Genomic DNA, 15413 nt, shown 5'->3' on the forward strand with positions numbered 1-15413 from the left:
ACACACACACACACTATACACACTTAAACTTGAACACACCACATGAATGATATTGATGAAATTACTCTTTCACATAGAAACATACACACACAGTGCTCCTCTCTTGCAGGTGAATGGCTGCTGGTTAAATCTCTCTCTCTCTCTCTCCATTCTGAACTCGCTCGACTCGCTTTGCCTTCTCCGTGTCATCGCTTCTCTTTTTGCCTCAGCCAATGGGATCGCAGCAGAAAAATCTAACAATGTAACAAAAATGATAAAACCATAAAATCCAGGTGATTGCGAGGTGTGTTGCAGAAGGCGTTGCTATGGTTACGGGTGTTATTTTTCCCTCCAGGGGGTTTTCTCTTTCTCTATCTCTCTCGCACTCTCCTCTTCCTCGGTGCACTCTTCACTGCTGTGGCTGCATCAGAGTCCCCTCGTCACCCTCCTCTTCCTCCTTCTCCCTGCTCCATCGCACTACACTTTTCCCAGGATGCCCCTGTGTAGGCGGGGCTGGGATGCAGCAGCAGCATGTTTCTAACGCAGGTTACTGAGGCAGGCAGGAAGTTGAGGAGACGCATTAAACTCTGTCTGTGTCTGTCTCCTCTAGGTGACATCAGACAGCTACGCGCCGAACAGCAGCAGCGTTAACGGCAGCGGCTTCAGGCCGTTCGATATGGTGATACCTTTCGCCTTCAGGAAGGGAGAAATCACAGGTGAGGCAGGAAGTGATGAACTGATTAAAAAATACAAAGTCCTTTATTTTGGAAATATTTAGCCCCATTTTTACCGTGTTAATTATCTTAGCATTTGCTAATTAGTACTCAACACAAAGTACAACTGTGGCTGATGGGAATGTGATTAGGTTTTAATGTTTTTAGTAATGAAACAAAGTATTGGACAAATTTAAAATGTTGACCTGATGATATAATTCATGGGAGTGGGATCTGAATGTCGGTAGAATATTTTGTGCCAATCTATCAGAATCATAGATATTTTATTGATCCCTGATCCCTGGAGGGAAAATGGCTGTGTAACAGTTGCTCAAGTTGCTAAACAAAGAGAATTATAAGAAAATAGAAATAATAATAAGTATGTTACAATATATACAGAAAATACAAAAAAATAAATGTGCAAAATATGTACATTGTGCTACAGTATAAAACTACAATATATATATAAAATAGAAAATAAAACAATATATGACAGCCGTAGTAATAGAACAGTATACAGTGTAACTGCAGTAAACCAGAGTATTGAAAGTTAATTATTTATATTTACTATCCAATAGTTGTTGAGATAATTCAGTCTGGAACAAAATGCTTGTTTGCTCTGCCAGTTGCTGAAAACCACATTTGTGGTGTGTTTTTCCCATTGGCCACAAGGGGCAGTAATAAGTACTTACTCTGACAAGCCGCACAGTGAGATTTATACTTTCTGGGAAGTGTTTTTTAAAAAAAGAAAAAGGCACCATCTAAGGTTGGTTTGGGTTTGGTTGTTGGTTTTCAACTTTTCTATTGGAACCATCTGTCTTCCAAGCAGGAGATGATTCAGTTCCAGGCAGAATTAAGCTATCACTGGGAATACATTTTTAAATAAACATTATAAATGTGGACCATGTTTACATGAAGAGCCTATATGAAAATACCACTGTTGAAGTGTTCACGTCCTCAGATATATTTTGTGAGGCTCCCACAGAAGCCCTTTTCACCCACATAGTAACTCCAAAGCCTCAGATACTAGTTCCTTCTTTTAATTTCACCACATCTGAACCTGCAGAAACTAAAACTGGATCCTGATTTCTGCTGTCGAGGTGCAGGTCACAGCGCATAAAATGTGTGTTCCTAACACTCTTAAAACGTGTAATAGAGACTCTTCTCATATCTGAGCCATGAATTCATCAAGTTTTATAGCTCATACAATAACAGAAAAACAAATGGAAATATGCAAACAATATATATCTCTAAATGTCTGCCTCTTCGTCTCAGGTGAGGTGCTGATGCCTTCAGGTAAATCAGCTCAGCCGCTGATCTCAGACAACCTGGATGGGACGGTCACAGTGCAGTACTCGCCCACTGAGGCCGGCCTGCACGAGATGCACATCAAATACAACGGCACGCACATCCCAGGTCAGCGCTCTCTCTCTCACACACAGACACACACAGACACCTCATAATGTTTGGACACTGATGTCATAGTCAGAATGAAATATGGAGGTAAGTGTGATTAAGACTGTGTCTACAGGTGGTGTGTAATGTTCATGTTTATGGTTAAGGTGTGTGTGTGTGTGTGTGTGTCTGTGTGCGCATGTTTGTGTGTCGGGGATCTGCAGGACAAAAACATGCAGGACCACCAGTCTGCAATGACATTACACCCTGAGAATCTGTGTGTGTGTGTGTGTGCGTGTGTGCGGTTGGTCACAGTTTCATCTTTAATATATAGTGCAGTTATAGTTGCAACCTGACTGCTGGAATTTGCTACCATTCAGCCACAAGAGCTTATTAGTGAGGTCCAACAGAGACACTGGGCAATAAGGCCTGGCTAATGTTGGTGTTCCAGTTCACAAAGGTGTTGGATGGGTTTGACGCTCAAACAAGTTCAGTTCACACAGATTAAAATGAAAGTTTTTTTTAAAAGGAGATGCTTTACATAATACTAAGTTTGTTTTGAGTGGAGGAACTTTCAGTTGTAGTTTCAAAGCTTTTTGTTCTACGGTTGTTGATTGTGTGTATGTATGTGTGTTGCAGAGTCGCCCCTTCAGTTCTATGTGAACCACGCCAGCAGTCCCAATGTCACAGCCTACGGTCCCGGTCTGAGCTACGGCGTAGCCAACAAGATGGCCACATTCACCGTCTTCACAGAGGATGCCTCTGAAGGTACGGGTTTGTCCAACAGTCCAAAACACAAATAGATTGAATTTCTAATGATCTCTTCTTATTACCGTATTATTAGTGTAGAAGCAGCAAATCAAGTGTTTTTGAAGGTTTTATTTTTATGTAGTTTTTAGGAAATCGGTGATAACATCCTGTTTGAAATATACTTTGTATTTTTGTCTGTCTGTCTGTCCAGGGGGTCTGGACTTGGCTATCGAGGGTCCGTCCAAAGCAGAGATCAACTGCGTGGACAATAAGGACGGGACGTGCAGCGTCAGCTACCTGCCCACTCTGCCCGGAGACTACAACATTCTGGTCAAATACAACGAAGATCACATTGCCGGCAGCCCATTCACCGCCAGGATCACCAGTGAGGCTCCGACACACCCAGACACAGTTTCATAAACAGGCAGATTATTAACGATCAATAATCCAAAACCTTTACAGGAAACCAATCTAATGTCTACCTAATTTTATTTAAACAATGAAATTTGAAAAAGCCACATATGTAATGATCAAGGCTACTGTTTAGACCACCATCTAGTTACTAAATTGATCGTGACAGGAGATGCATCAGGACCTGTCAAACTCAGCAGATAATGATTGATCGATCACAATCTACTTTGGAACCTCTAATTAAATTATCTAGGTTTGTAAGTAACGATAACGTCCTTCAGAGTTGTTGAGAAAAGTAGAAATAAACTGCTCAGTCAGTCATGATCAGTTTGATTATCAGCAGCACGTTGAGCTGAAGTTAGATATTGATTCATTTTTAAGTTCATAAGTCATAATGTATAATGTCCACAGTGGTGTCTTACCTTCGTGAGTGTGTGTGTGTGTGTGTGTGTGTTTGTGTGTGTTTCAGAGGACAACCAGCGGCGCTCTCAGGTCAAACTGGGCTCTGCAGCAGATTTCTCTCTGGACATTAATGAGACGGACCTGAGCCTGCTGACCGCCAGCATCAAGGCGCCATCGGGCCGTGACGAGCCCTGCCTGCTGAAGAGAATGGCCAACAATCACATCGGTAACAAACACACACACATTAAGTAATTAATTAATTACTGTAACAATATGTGTTCATTTGAATCAGTTTCTTCTCTCACTCGTTCCACCCTCTTCTCCCCATTTTTCTTATTTTTATCCTTTCTTCCTCTCCCTCTTTGATCCTCCTCATTATCTGTTGATCATTTATAAAATGTTCCCCCACCTCCCTCATCTCTTCAACCTTTCATTCCCTCCAATTTGTCAATTCCTCTGCCTCTTCTCACCTCCTTCCTCCTCCTCCCCCCAGGTATCTCCTTCATCCCCCGGGAGGTTGGTGAACACCGAGTCAGCATCCTGAAGAACGGCCGTCACGTCTCCAACAGTCCCATCACAATCATGGTCGTCCAGTCTGAGATCGGCGACGCCAGCCAAGTCAAAGTTCATGGTGACGGCCTCGTCCAGGGAACCACTTTCAATAACTCCAGCTTCGTGGTCGACACGCGGGAGGCCGGTCAGTATGCAGTATTCTGTCTTTTATCAATAATATTATATGTATATGTATATGTATATGTAGTGTATTCATTACTATTCTGTAATACTGTACCATCCAAGGGATGCTGAGGGATCAGGAAACATAAGATCAGTAAAAGTGTTTAAAATAAATAATTAAAAATGGGGCTAAATAAATAAGTGTGTGTGTGTGTGTGTGCAGGTTATGGCGGCCTGGCTCTGTCCATCGAAGGTCCCAGTAAGGTGGACATCCAGACAGATGACATGGAGGACGGGACGTGTGGGGTCACTTACTGTCCTACTGAACCAGGAAACTACATTGTCTCCATCCGCTTCGCTGAGGAACACGTCCCAGGTAAGAACTTATTTTGGCAGAATAATTATTGTCTAGAAAAAACTGTTACTGATTTCAAGTCCCAGGAAGACAAATCATGTTTTTGACGATGGAAATACTTTCTTTGTGTGAAGTGTGATATTTTAAACTCATATTTTTTACAGAAAACAATACTCATGGGGAAAAAACATTACTGTTGCATGTGATATTTTAAGAAGCATGGCTGATTTGGTTTTTCTGGGGAGGACGGACTCAAATAGAAGAAAAGATGTGTTCATAAAACAGACTGCAGCTTTTCAACTATTAAGTAAACATAGTTGAAAACTCCCCCAAATACAGATATTCTCTTTATGTGATCATAAAGTTAATATATGTGTTAGTTTTTCCCACAATGTGGCAGCCATTGATTACTTAGACAAATATATATTATAAATCCTGTAGTTCTGCATTGCTTTGTGTATTTGCTAATAATGACAGGAACAGACAGTCAGATACACCTTAAAATCTCTCTTTTTTTGTGTTTGTGAACAGGAAGTCCATTCACAGTGCGGGTGACGGGTGAGGGTCGTATCCGGGAGAGCATCACTCGACGACAGAAGGCAGCATCTGTTGCTAGCGTTGGCAGTGCATGTGACCTCAGTCTGAAGATACCAGGTACACACACACACTTGTCTGACTGAATATGTCCAGTGTCAGACGCCTTGATGTCACGTGCAGTGGTTCTGGTTTTATTAAAGCGAGAAAACATCCTGCATCCTTTTCTAAAACTGCTTCCTGTCTGAAGCTCTGACATTTCTCTGGTTCCTGTCTGTTGTTTCTTACTGCTGCTCTGTACTGACTTCAGTCTGTGTGTCAGCTTTATCTTTAGTCCTTTCTTAATCTTTTCTCTCCGTGTCTTTCTATCCCTCTTCTTCTATCCCTTTGTCTCACCCTGCCTCCTCCTCTTTTAATCTTCTTTTTTATTTCTCCATCTTCATTTCTGCCTTTTTTCTTCCATAATTTCTCTTTTCTTTACCCATATCACTTATTCTTCTCTCTCGCACCATCACGTCTCCCTCTTTTCCTCCTCAGCTTCTCCTTATTCTCTCCTTCTCTGCTTTCTGTCTCATATCATTCCTTTCCTCCTCCTCTTCTCCCACCTCTTCGTCCTCCTCATTCCATTTCCCCTCCCTGGGTCCTCCTGCCTCTTTTCATCCTCCTCTTCCTCCAGTGAGCTGGTTCCTCCTGGTCTTGTCTCGGCAGTTCCTCTCTCAAACCTCCTCCCGCTCCTATTGCTCCCTCTGGTGGTCTGGAAGATCCAGATGTCGCGGGACTCGTTCCTCTGCCGTTGCCCAGGATCAGAGCCTCTCCCCTGGGCGCGTCCGCCTCATTTCCGGCCTGTCCGGTCTGGTGCTGGCGGGGGGGTCTAGGGCGGTGAGAGGTGTTTGGGTCGGCGATGCCCGCTGTTCGGTGGGCAGTACCGGGGTGGAGGGTGCGTTGTAGAGTCCTAGGGGCAAAAAAATGCTGGGGTTGGCAGCACAAGGTTTGCAATATAACATGCTTTATTATGTTGCAGCTGTCTGTCTGTCTGTGTGTGTCTGAGAAATCCACCTCATCTGTTTCTGGCTTTACTTAGTTTTGGTTGGCTGGGTGATACCATAAATATATCCCAATAATCATAAGACTTTTAGTCTGATATCAGAATACACAGATAGGTTACAAATAGCATTAAAAAAAATGTAATAAAACTTTCTCTCTGCAGCGATTGACATGCAGGACGTCACCGCTGAGGTCACTTCCCCCTCTGGAGCCAGTCAGCCTGCCGAGCTGGTCGCCGCGGGTAACGACACCTACTGTGTGCGCTTCGTACCCACAGAGATGGGTGTGCACAGCGTGAGTGTGAGGTACAGGGGTGTGCACGTGCCAGGCAGCCCCTTCCAGTTCACTGTGGGGCCGCTGGGAGAGGGCGGGGCCGCCAAGGTGAGAGCAGGAGGTCCAGGACTAGAGGGAGCACAGGCAGGAGAGCCAGGTACAGGAATACACACACACACACACACACGACACACACAACACACCACCCACACACACACACTTACACACATAGAGACATTATCCTTACACCTAGTTCCTCAACCTTCAGCTTCATTCCCGACCTACAAGCATAGTCTTCAATCAAAAAATCCATTTGTGAGCCATATAGAATAACACTAGCTTTATCCTGTGACTGAAGCACACATCCAGATTGATATAACATTAGCTGCTATCGATGTGCAGTTTTCTTACATCTTTTCTCTTTTACCAGCTGAGTTCAGTATCTGGACGAGGGAAGCGGGAGCCGGCGGTCTGTCTATCGCTGTGGAAGGACCCAGCAGGGCGGAGATCTCCTTCGACGACCGCAAAGACGGATCCTGCGGCGTCTCTTACATCGCTCAGGAGCCCGGTACAGAAAACACACACAGTTTCCCCCGGTGATTGATCACTGATGTATTTCTCTGACTCTCTGAGTTACATTCTCGCTTCTTTCCAGGTGATTATGAGATTTCGGTGAAGTTCAACGACCAGCACATACCTGACAGCCCCTACCTTGTTCCTGTTGTCGCTCCAGCGAACGACGCCCGTCGCCTCACTGTTACCGGCCTTCAGGTGAGGCATGAGGAGACACCTCCACAGCCAGCCTGCCCTGCCTTGTTAAAGGGCTCTGAGGCACAGTTGCATAAATATGTGATGTCAGGAACAAAGAGAGATTTTACTTCCATACAGAGCAGATGAACTGGGTGTGAGGGTTCAACTGGTTTGGGTTTTTGATTCCATATGTTTAACACTGGCATCAAATTTCTGTTGAGTGATTGAAGTTTCTAATTAAAACTCAACACATTTTATAGTAATACATCAGTGAGCTGACAGGAAGTGTATTTTCAAGAGTAGTAATGTGAATTACTGATAGTAAAACTTGTTTTCCGAGCTTTTCCCACTCCAACAGGAAGCAAGTACTTTTGGATCAAGACTTTAGATATTGAACATCTGGCTAAGCACCAGCATTAAAAGAGCCCATATCAGTTGAACCCTTGCAGTTGTTAGTCAAGTTACAGAATTTTCTTTATGCAACTGGCCTCTAATGGATGTGACCACAGCCAGGCAAACACACCGTTTCTGTGTGAAGTTGACACTTTGGCATGAGAGAGGTGCTAATGGAAACATCATGGAGAGAAAAAAATAATGGAAATAGTTAATTGGACACATTCTTAAGGATGAACTAGGCCTCTAACAAACAATTAATTTCATTATAGAATAACTGATTACACCATTTCTTATATGAAATGTAAATAGTAAAAAAAATGCCCGTTGTAATTATCCTCCAAATCCTCACAGTTGAGAAGCTAGAACCAAGGAGTAATCAGTTGTTTTGCTTGTTAACTAACAAATAATTGATTATTATAATTTGGTCGTGTGTCAGTTGACTAACAGAGTAACTGAAGTATTGTTTTGACTCCTGCTATGAACCCTTTCCATTTTGGACACTATGATTTTTTTATGTTAGCATCACCCTCAGGACAAAATACGTCATCATGACATTTACTGAAATCAATAATTCATCGCTGCTGTTCAGTGAAGTCAAACACCGCTGTTCAGTCTGGCTGAGTTAAGTTATCTAAAGTCAGGAAATCTTCCCTCTCTTGACTGCTTTGCCTGGCTCTGGTCATCCCTCATCTGTCTGGTGTGGAACTGCTGGTGTTTCTCTTGTGTTTCATTTAAAGGCTTTTAACAGCACCATCATCTTCATCAGCATCGTCAGCTCCCTGGCTGCCTAGCTACAGCAGACGGAGACGGGCCACACGCGGACTTCCTGCTGTCCTTTTAGAAACTGTAGTTTGTTTTTTGTCTGTAGCTTTAGACAAACCTCTGCTCTGTTCAGTCTGCAACACTGTGTTAGTTAAGGCTGGGTCTTATAGTACAGTACAGTACCTTAAATTGCTCTACCTCATCTCACCTCACCTCATCAAACTGTCTTATATATGAACAGTTTATTAATTTAATTTCCATTTACTATATCATCAACATAATATTGTTATTTAAAATTATATTGTAATTCAGTTTAGGTGTTGAGCCTCAATAATGGAAATTAAAGTATCTAAAACAGCGTAATTTTATTATTCCTTGATCAGATTACAACACAATTTTGCCAATTTGAAACAATTTTTATTTAGTAAAAATTCTTGTAGAGTTGCTTTTGTTTAAACATTTAATACTATAATACATATAAATATACTTTATTCTATTATAAGTTTGTCCTTTTGTAAAATTAAAGCATTTTATAGAAATCGTTCATATTTAATAGTGAGGTATAGAAGAAAGTACTGTTTTGGTGTGGGCACTGGTATTGAAAGATTTCAAACTCTGATAGATGTTTTCACCCAAATAATGAATAATTTATTAAGTGTAACAACTACAGCCAGGGCTAATTTAGCTTATCACGTTAGCATTAGTAATATTAGTATTTGTGTACAACTTTTAGGTAACAAGATGTCAGAAAATAAACATTTTAGGTCATTTATAAACAGTGCCTCCATTTTATAGTTTGTCCATTAGAGAGCACTAACAAGTTTATTTTTACAGTATAAAATGTCCCACTCAGTAAATATCTTCCTTATAAAAATGTTTACGTAAAAATAGTTGGCACAATCATTATCAAATATTTTCTCTCCAACTCTAAATTGTAGTAAACCATGTCAGATTTACTGAGTAGTTGCTTAAAGACTGTACTGTAACACTGTAAGACTGCAGTGGGGCGTCAATGTGTCTAACTCTGCTTTAACACTGTGGCTGTCTGCCTTCGTCTGCTGAAGCTGCACCAACAGGAGCTCAGGTAAGAGTAGAAGACAGTCAGTAAATTACATGGAGAGAAAACAATAGAATAGAAACTGTGAACAGGATCACAGTATTTTTCCTGAAGCACTTCACTCTACTACTTAACAGTGAGTGTGTATTTGTGTGTCTGTGTTTTGAAGTGTTACCTTGCTGTTGGTAAACTGTCCATCCCTGTGCACTCACTGTGTGTGTCCGACCTCGGTAGGAGTCTGGTCTGAAGGTGAATCACCCAGCATCCTTTGCGGTGCGTCTGAATGGAGCGCATGGCAAGATGGCAGCCAAAGTCCACAGCCCCTCTGGAGCTCTGGAGGAGTGTGTTGTCACCGAGCTGGAAAGAGGTCTGTGTGTGTTTTTTAAGGCAATAAATGGCCGTTTTAAGAGGTCTGAAGAAACCTGAGAGTTGCTACCTGTTGCTCTTTATAAACACAAGAAAAGTAAAAAATCTTTGATATTGGGACTTCTGGTAACCAGATTCCTTTGTCCTGTCCTCCAGACAAGTACGCTGTCCGGTTCATCCCAAGGGAGAATGGAGTTCACTTCATCGATGTGAAGTTCAACGGCTCTCACATCCCAGGAAGTCCTTTCCAGGTCCGAGTTGGAGAACCAGGACAGACCGGAGAGCCTGGTCTGGTCTCAGCGTATGGAGCTGGACTGGAGAGAGGCACGACAGGTGAGTTACTCGTCTGTCTCTTCATCTAACTCAAGACCTTTTCACTTGTGTCCTTCTAATGTGCATAAAAGCAAGTTTTGTACATTTAACAAAAGGACCACGACAGTGCTGGCTGTAAAAAAGTGTTTCAATCTTGCAGGTACCCAGTCAGAGTTCATCATTAACAACACTAAGGCGGGCCCCGGTGCCTTGGCCGTGACCATCGAGGGTCCGTCCAAGGTGAAGATGGACTGCCAGGAGGTTCCAGAGGGCTACAAGGTGCAGTACACTCCCATGGCACCTGGAAACTACCTGATCAGCATTAAATATGGAGGACCAAACCACATCACTGGCAGCCCCTTCAAGGCCAAAGTCACAGGTAAAGTGGTGAACTTCACTCTGCCTGTACTGCTCTACAACCTTACACTGCAAACCAGATGTTATTGACATACATCAATAAATAAATAAATTCATGGCTCTGTTCAGTGGTTTAGTGTATTGTTCTTTTTGTGGATAACTGCTTAAAACTATAAGTAATAATACGTGTCATTACATTTATATATTTCTACTAGCTCCAGTGCCGTTTTACAGTGGAAAACAACAATAAGAAAACAAGGAGTGACTTTCTCTCAATTGTAAAAAAATAAGATCCACTTCGTAGTTTTGATTTTAGGTTTCAAAGTTTCATGTCTTCAGCAAAGGGAAGGATGACCCTGACACAGTTTAAAATTCCTTATTTTGCCATTTAGCTACTTAAAAAGCACAAAGGGCTGGATTCAGCTAATCCTGGTAGATTCCTTGTGTCCTGTCAAATGGCATTCTGGGAAATGTAGGAGAGCAGTAACTAAAGTGGGACCAGATGATTTATGGAAAGCCCTGTTTTTCAGAGCAGCTTTTTCTTGTTACTATTGTTATCTACCTGCTTAAGTAATCACAATGTTTATTCATTTTTTTTTTTTAAATCTTCTTTCTCTTAGGTCCTCGTCTGGTGAATGTGACCAACGCCAGTGAGACGTCAACCCTGACAGTGGATCCGGCAGTAAGAGCGTCCAGCAGCAGCTTTAACCAGAGCGCCATGCCCAGGCTGTCCGACTCTGACGCCAGCAAGGTGCTGAGCCGAGGCCCTGGCCTCAGCAAGGCCTTTGTGGGCCAGAGGAGCAGCTTCTCAGTCGACTGCAGCAAGGCCGGTAAGGAAGACTCCACTAAACATTATAAAATAGGTTATAAAACTCTCCCTTTTCCTGTAGCACTTTTAACAACATACCTCTCCCTCCTCTCTCCAGGTAAGAATATGCTCCTGGTGGGTGTGCACGGTCCTCACGTCCCCTGTGAGGAGGTTCTGGTCAAACACTTGGGCAACCTGCAGTACAACGTAAGCTACGTGCTGAAGGAGCGGGGCAACTATATCCTGGTGGTCAAGTGGGGTGACGACCACATCCCAGGCTCCCCCTTCCAAGTCACTGTCCCATGATGCACCAAGAAACACGCTGTCACTCCTGCACCACTCTACATCCTTGTTTGAGAGGACACGTTAGCTGCACCGCAAATAACTGTCCAATGAACAAGTTGCTTAACAGAAATATGTGTGCTAATTTTGTTTTCAGACATGTTCAGTTCAAAGCAGATGTTTCAAAGATTTTCTGCCCTGACGCTTTTTTTTATTTTATTTTTTTTTACCTATTTAGTTGTTGGAATGTTTTTCAATCTGCCAAACTGCCCTTCGAAAAGAAAACCTTAAAAACCAATGTAAAGTTGAAGGGAAGAGTCCATGAATGGAGACTCGGTACTCTGTTAGTAGGAAACTTTTTCTGCAGTGAGTCCAGGAGGCAAGACAGTAAAAGTAGTAAATGCTGTGATCTGGCCTAAAGCTGGAGCTCTAAATAAACTGGATAAAATAAATGACCTCATTGGGAAAGAGAAATCTCACCTATTGATTTTTGCTGCCCTGAAATTATCAATTGACAAATTTTGCACTTAATACACAATAGTTTTTATACTTGATTGGTAAATTAAAGATGGCTGGTTTAACACAACACAGTTGGTAAGAATGTCCCGACACAACTTGGTGTGTCTGCACGTTTACAAAATGTTAAAACTAGATCTGGAAAAGGACTGGACCGAGACAAGTGGAGCCAACCTTTTAAATGCTTACGTTTAGAAAAATAACTGGAATTATACAGCACTTTGCTTCAGGAACAAGAAGAATATGAAAGACTCATTTAACCTGGAGGTCTGTGAGGTTTATTGATGTTTGATAGAGTACCAGGGAGCCAAATGACCAGATTCTGAAACCAACAATCCTTCAACTTTCTCTGGTCAGTCAGCTGCGACTGGCAAACCATCAATTACCAAATCTGTGCAGAACTTTTCTCAACATAATGATGAAGTGCTGTGAACGAAACAAATGAGTCAACATCTCAATTAAAAGACGTAAACTGGTATTACCTGCGTTTGGTTTATAGTCAGCATCGTGTTTCTTTAAAGTGTGGTTGGACCAGACTTGCTCCGATAGGAAGTGTCAAACTGTACGCGACTACTGATGTTTATTGCTGATTTCTTGCTCTTGAAACGTAGCTCCCAGAATCCCATGAGTACATAATGTTGCCATAACCAATCAATTACTGTTAAAGCTGCCTTCACTGTACAACAGACTACTTAATCGTGTGCTAGAGTTTTGGGTTCATCGCAGTTTTCTGTTCCTTCAGCTGCATTTTCACATGAACAGATCTGACTTTTAACTGTGTGGCTCAGTCCTGATGTGCTTCACGTCTGCCTAGATTGAGTAGAAGTTACACTCTGGTAGGGATGCTGGACGAAAGGGTTCAGATTTGATATTGATGTTAATCAAAGTCTGTCATCCTTAGTGTTGCTCTACCAGTGATACTCTTTGCAGTGAAAGTACAATCAAATACACACACTGTCAATCAATGCATAAAAAGCTATGATCTGAGCTGAAAAATTAGGTCAGATTTTTGGATTGTGTGTAAATCCTGTAGAAATCTGGATGAATCTGTCTTTGTCTTATCTGGATGTTGTTGCCTAATCATTGCTACTTTTGATACTTAAGGGATCAGAGCATTTTTGTATTGGGGAAAAAGAACTCATTTTGTATTAGGGAATGGGTGTTTTAATGTGAAATTAAACCCTGAGATGATGTACATTTGATAATTAAAATGAACTAGAATTAAGAAGATTGACCTCAGTCTTTCATTTCCTGGATCTCATTTCTTCTCTACAGCAACAGTTTGACATCCAGTTTTATTCAGAGGCAACACGAGGTTGGAAGTAGCAGTAGCAGTTCCCAACCTTGGGGTCACCAAAGCTTCACAGGGGGTCGCGAGGCTTTCTTATCTCTGCATTTCATTCATTTCTGTGAAGAAAATAAAATGAAATTGTTATTTTTAAATAAAGAGAGATTAATATTCAAGTTCTAAACTTTAAAGACCTGAACACAAGCTATATTCACAGTTTAACATTATAAAAGTACAGTTAAAAGAACCAACAAGCTAACAGAATGATAAGGAGAAAACACAATTTGTCAGAAAAGACAAGTATGAGGGTTGTTAAAAAAAAGTAGATTATACAGACAGAATTGTATAAGAAATGTACCTAAAATGATCAGGAAAGCTAATCTGTGACACAGTATCATAGAAAATAATCTGCTCAAATTTTATCCAAACCACTAATTTTACACAAACTTCCTGCAGTTATTGTGTTCACTATTTGTGTTCATGGTACGGTTTAGTCATTCTGTTATTGTTTATGAATGGATGTTTCATATTATATTCAATGCATATGTCACTTGTCATATGGCAGGAGTCGTCAGTTTACTCAATGATAGAAAAGGATTCCCTTTAGGAAAAAGGTTGGAAACAAAATGCTGCTGCAGACTCTATAAAATTAATTTCAACATTAGTAGAGCCACAACTCAAAGTGAAAATAAGTTTCCTGGACATCTGCACAGGAGGGAAAGGAACCATAACTGCCTGAGCTTCACTTCTGTCTTCAGAAAATGGCTTACAGATAAAAGTAGCATCCTGTTTGCTATCCTACCCTACTGTCATGTAGCCACGACTTCTGTAGAGTGTCTGCAGAGATGGTGGTCTGAGAAACAAACGTGTGAGTGTCTAATTTGTGAGCAAATGCAGAGGTAACCACCTGTTAGTTCTTTGTTAAAGAACCTGTGTGAGACCTTCTTACTGGAGAGAGATCAGAGAGCTTCAGCAGGATCTGAGGCTCTCTGCAGTCTGCACTGAAACCAAACTCTTCTGTCTGAACATCCAGGCAGGCAAGTGTGTGTCGTCTGCAAGAGATTCAAAAACACAAACAACCACAGATTCAGACCTGTTGATGAAGCTGCACAGGATCACAAAGAGAAGCTCCCTGAAGCCCTTATAGGAGAACATATTAAGGTCCAGGCCCAGCTCACAGACAGGCAGATTATATGCCTCTCAGAATATGACGTTGTGTGCTGCCACTCTAAATCAGTTTCAGTAATAAAGCTTATGGACACTACAGGATCAAAACTATCCTACAATTCCTGGCATTTGTTCAGACAACATTTCTTCCAATATATAAAAGAGAAAAAAGCAGAAGGAATACCAAACCAATGGGCAAAACCAGATAGTTTACCTTAACACAACTCATCCTTCACAAGAATTGCCACAGTCTGATCATCAGCAGACAGAGATTTAACTTCATACATGTTTAATCATTTGCAACCTGCACAAACACACACTTTGAATGAAACAAGAGTCATGGTCTGACAAAACCACACCCACTCTCCAATTCCCCTGAAATACCAGGAAACAGTTTGTTATTCTTACTCTGACAGATATAACAAAAGAAAAGTAAGTTTCACCATCCAACTAAACCCACGACATCCACTAAAGGACGACAGTTAAAAGTGGGATTACTGGAATATCACTGATATAACCTGCTCAAACAGAGCTGCTCAATGTAACTCTCTAGGAACATTACAAAGGAGGGGATTTACATCTGACCTAATTTCTGTTTTAAGTTCTGCCTGGTTTGTTTTAAACTTCTACTGGAGAGAAAATTGCTTCCCCATCAGAGATGATCTGTCCTGTCCTGTCTACAAAGACAGCTTTAGAAATCCTGTTTTCCTGTTAATCGACCATGAAGGAGAACTCCAGAAAGTCCTGAAGCCCTTTAAAGAGAAACTGAAGCTCTTTGAACAAGTTAAAGGAAACTGTGATCAAACAGCAGAACACATTAA

The 15413-nt window shown here is 41.7% G+C and overlaps 1 protein-coding gene across 1 annotated transcript in view; it reads left to right on the forward strand.

Moving 5' to 3' along the window:
• The window catches only part of LOC118328185 (filamin-C-like), a 64434-nt gene extending 51062 nt beyond the window's left edge, over window positions 1-13372 (forward strand). Inside the window, exons 27-42 of the mRNA XM_035661796.1 lie at window positions 590-695; window positions 1968-2108; window positions 2727-2855; window positions 3049-3222; window positions 3718-3876; window positions 4144-4347; window positions 4549-4701; window positions 5212-5334; window positions 6422-6688; window positions 6962-7099; window positions 7187-7302; window positions 9731-9863; window positions 10019-10195; window positions 10335-10553; window positions 11152-11361; window positions 11458-13372. Of these exons, the coding sequence (XP_035517689.1) occupies window positions 590-695; window positions 1968-2108; window positions 2727-2855; window positions 3049-3222; window positions 3718-3876; window positions 4144-4347; window positions 4549-4701; window positions 5212-5334; window positions 6422-6688; window positions 6962-7099; window positions 7187-7302; window positions 9731-9863; window positions 10019-10195; window positions 10335-10553; window positions 11152-11361; window positions 11458-11645 (2637 nt within the window). The 3' untranslated portion in view covers window positions 11646-13372. The remainder of the gene's footprint in view (window positions 1-589; window positions 696-1967; window positions 2109-2726; window positions 2856-3048; window positions 3223-3717; window positions 3877-4143; window positions 4348-4548; window positions 4702-5211; window positions 5335-6421; window positions 6689-6961; window positions 7100-7186; window positions 7303-9730; window positions 9864-10018; window positions 10196-10334; window positions 10554-11151; window positions 11362-11457) is intronic.
• Window positions 13373-15413: the final 2041 nt, after the last annotated feature.

The sequence above is a fragment of the Morone saxatilis genome, unplaced genomic scaffold, assembly GCF_004916995.1.
Source record: "Morone saxatilis isolate NCDOM2014 unplaced genomic scaffold, NCSU_SB_2.0 Contig18, whole genome shotgun sequence".
NCBI classification, from domain to species: domain Eukaryota; kingdom Metazoa; phylum Chordata; class Actinopteri; family Moronidae; genus Morone; species Morone saxatilis.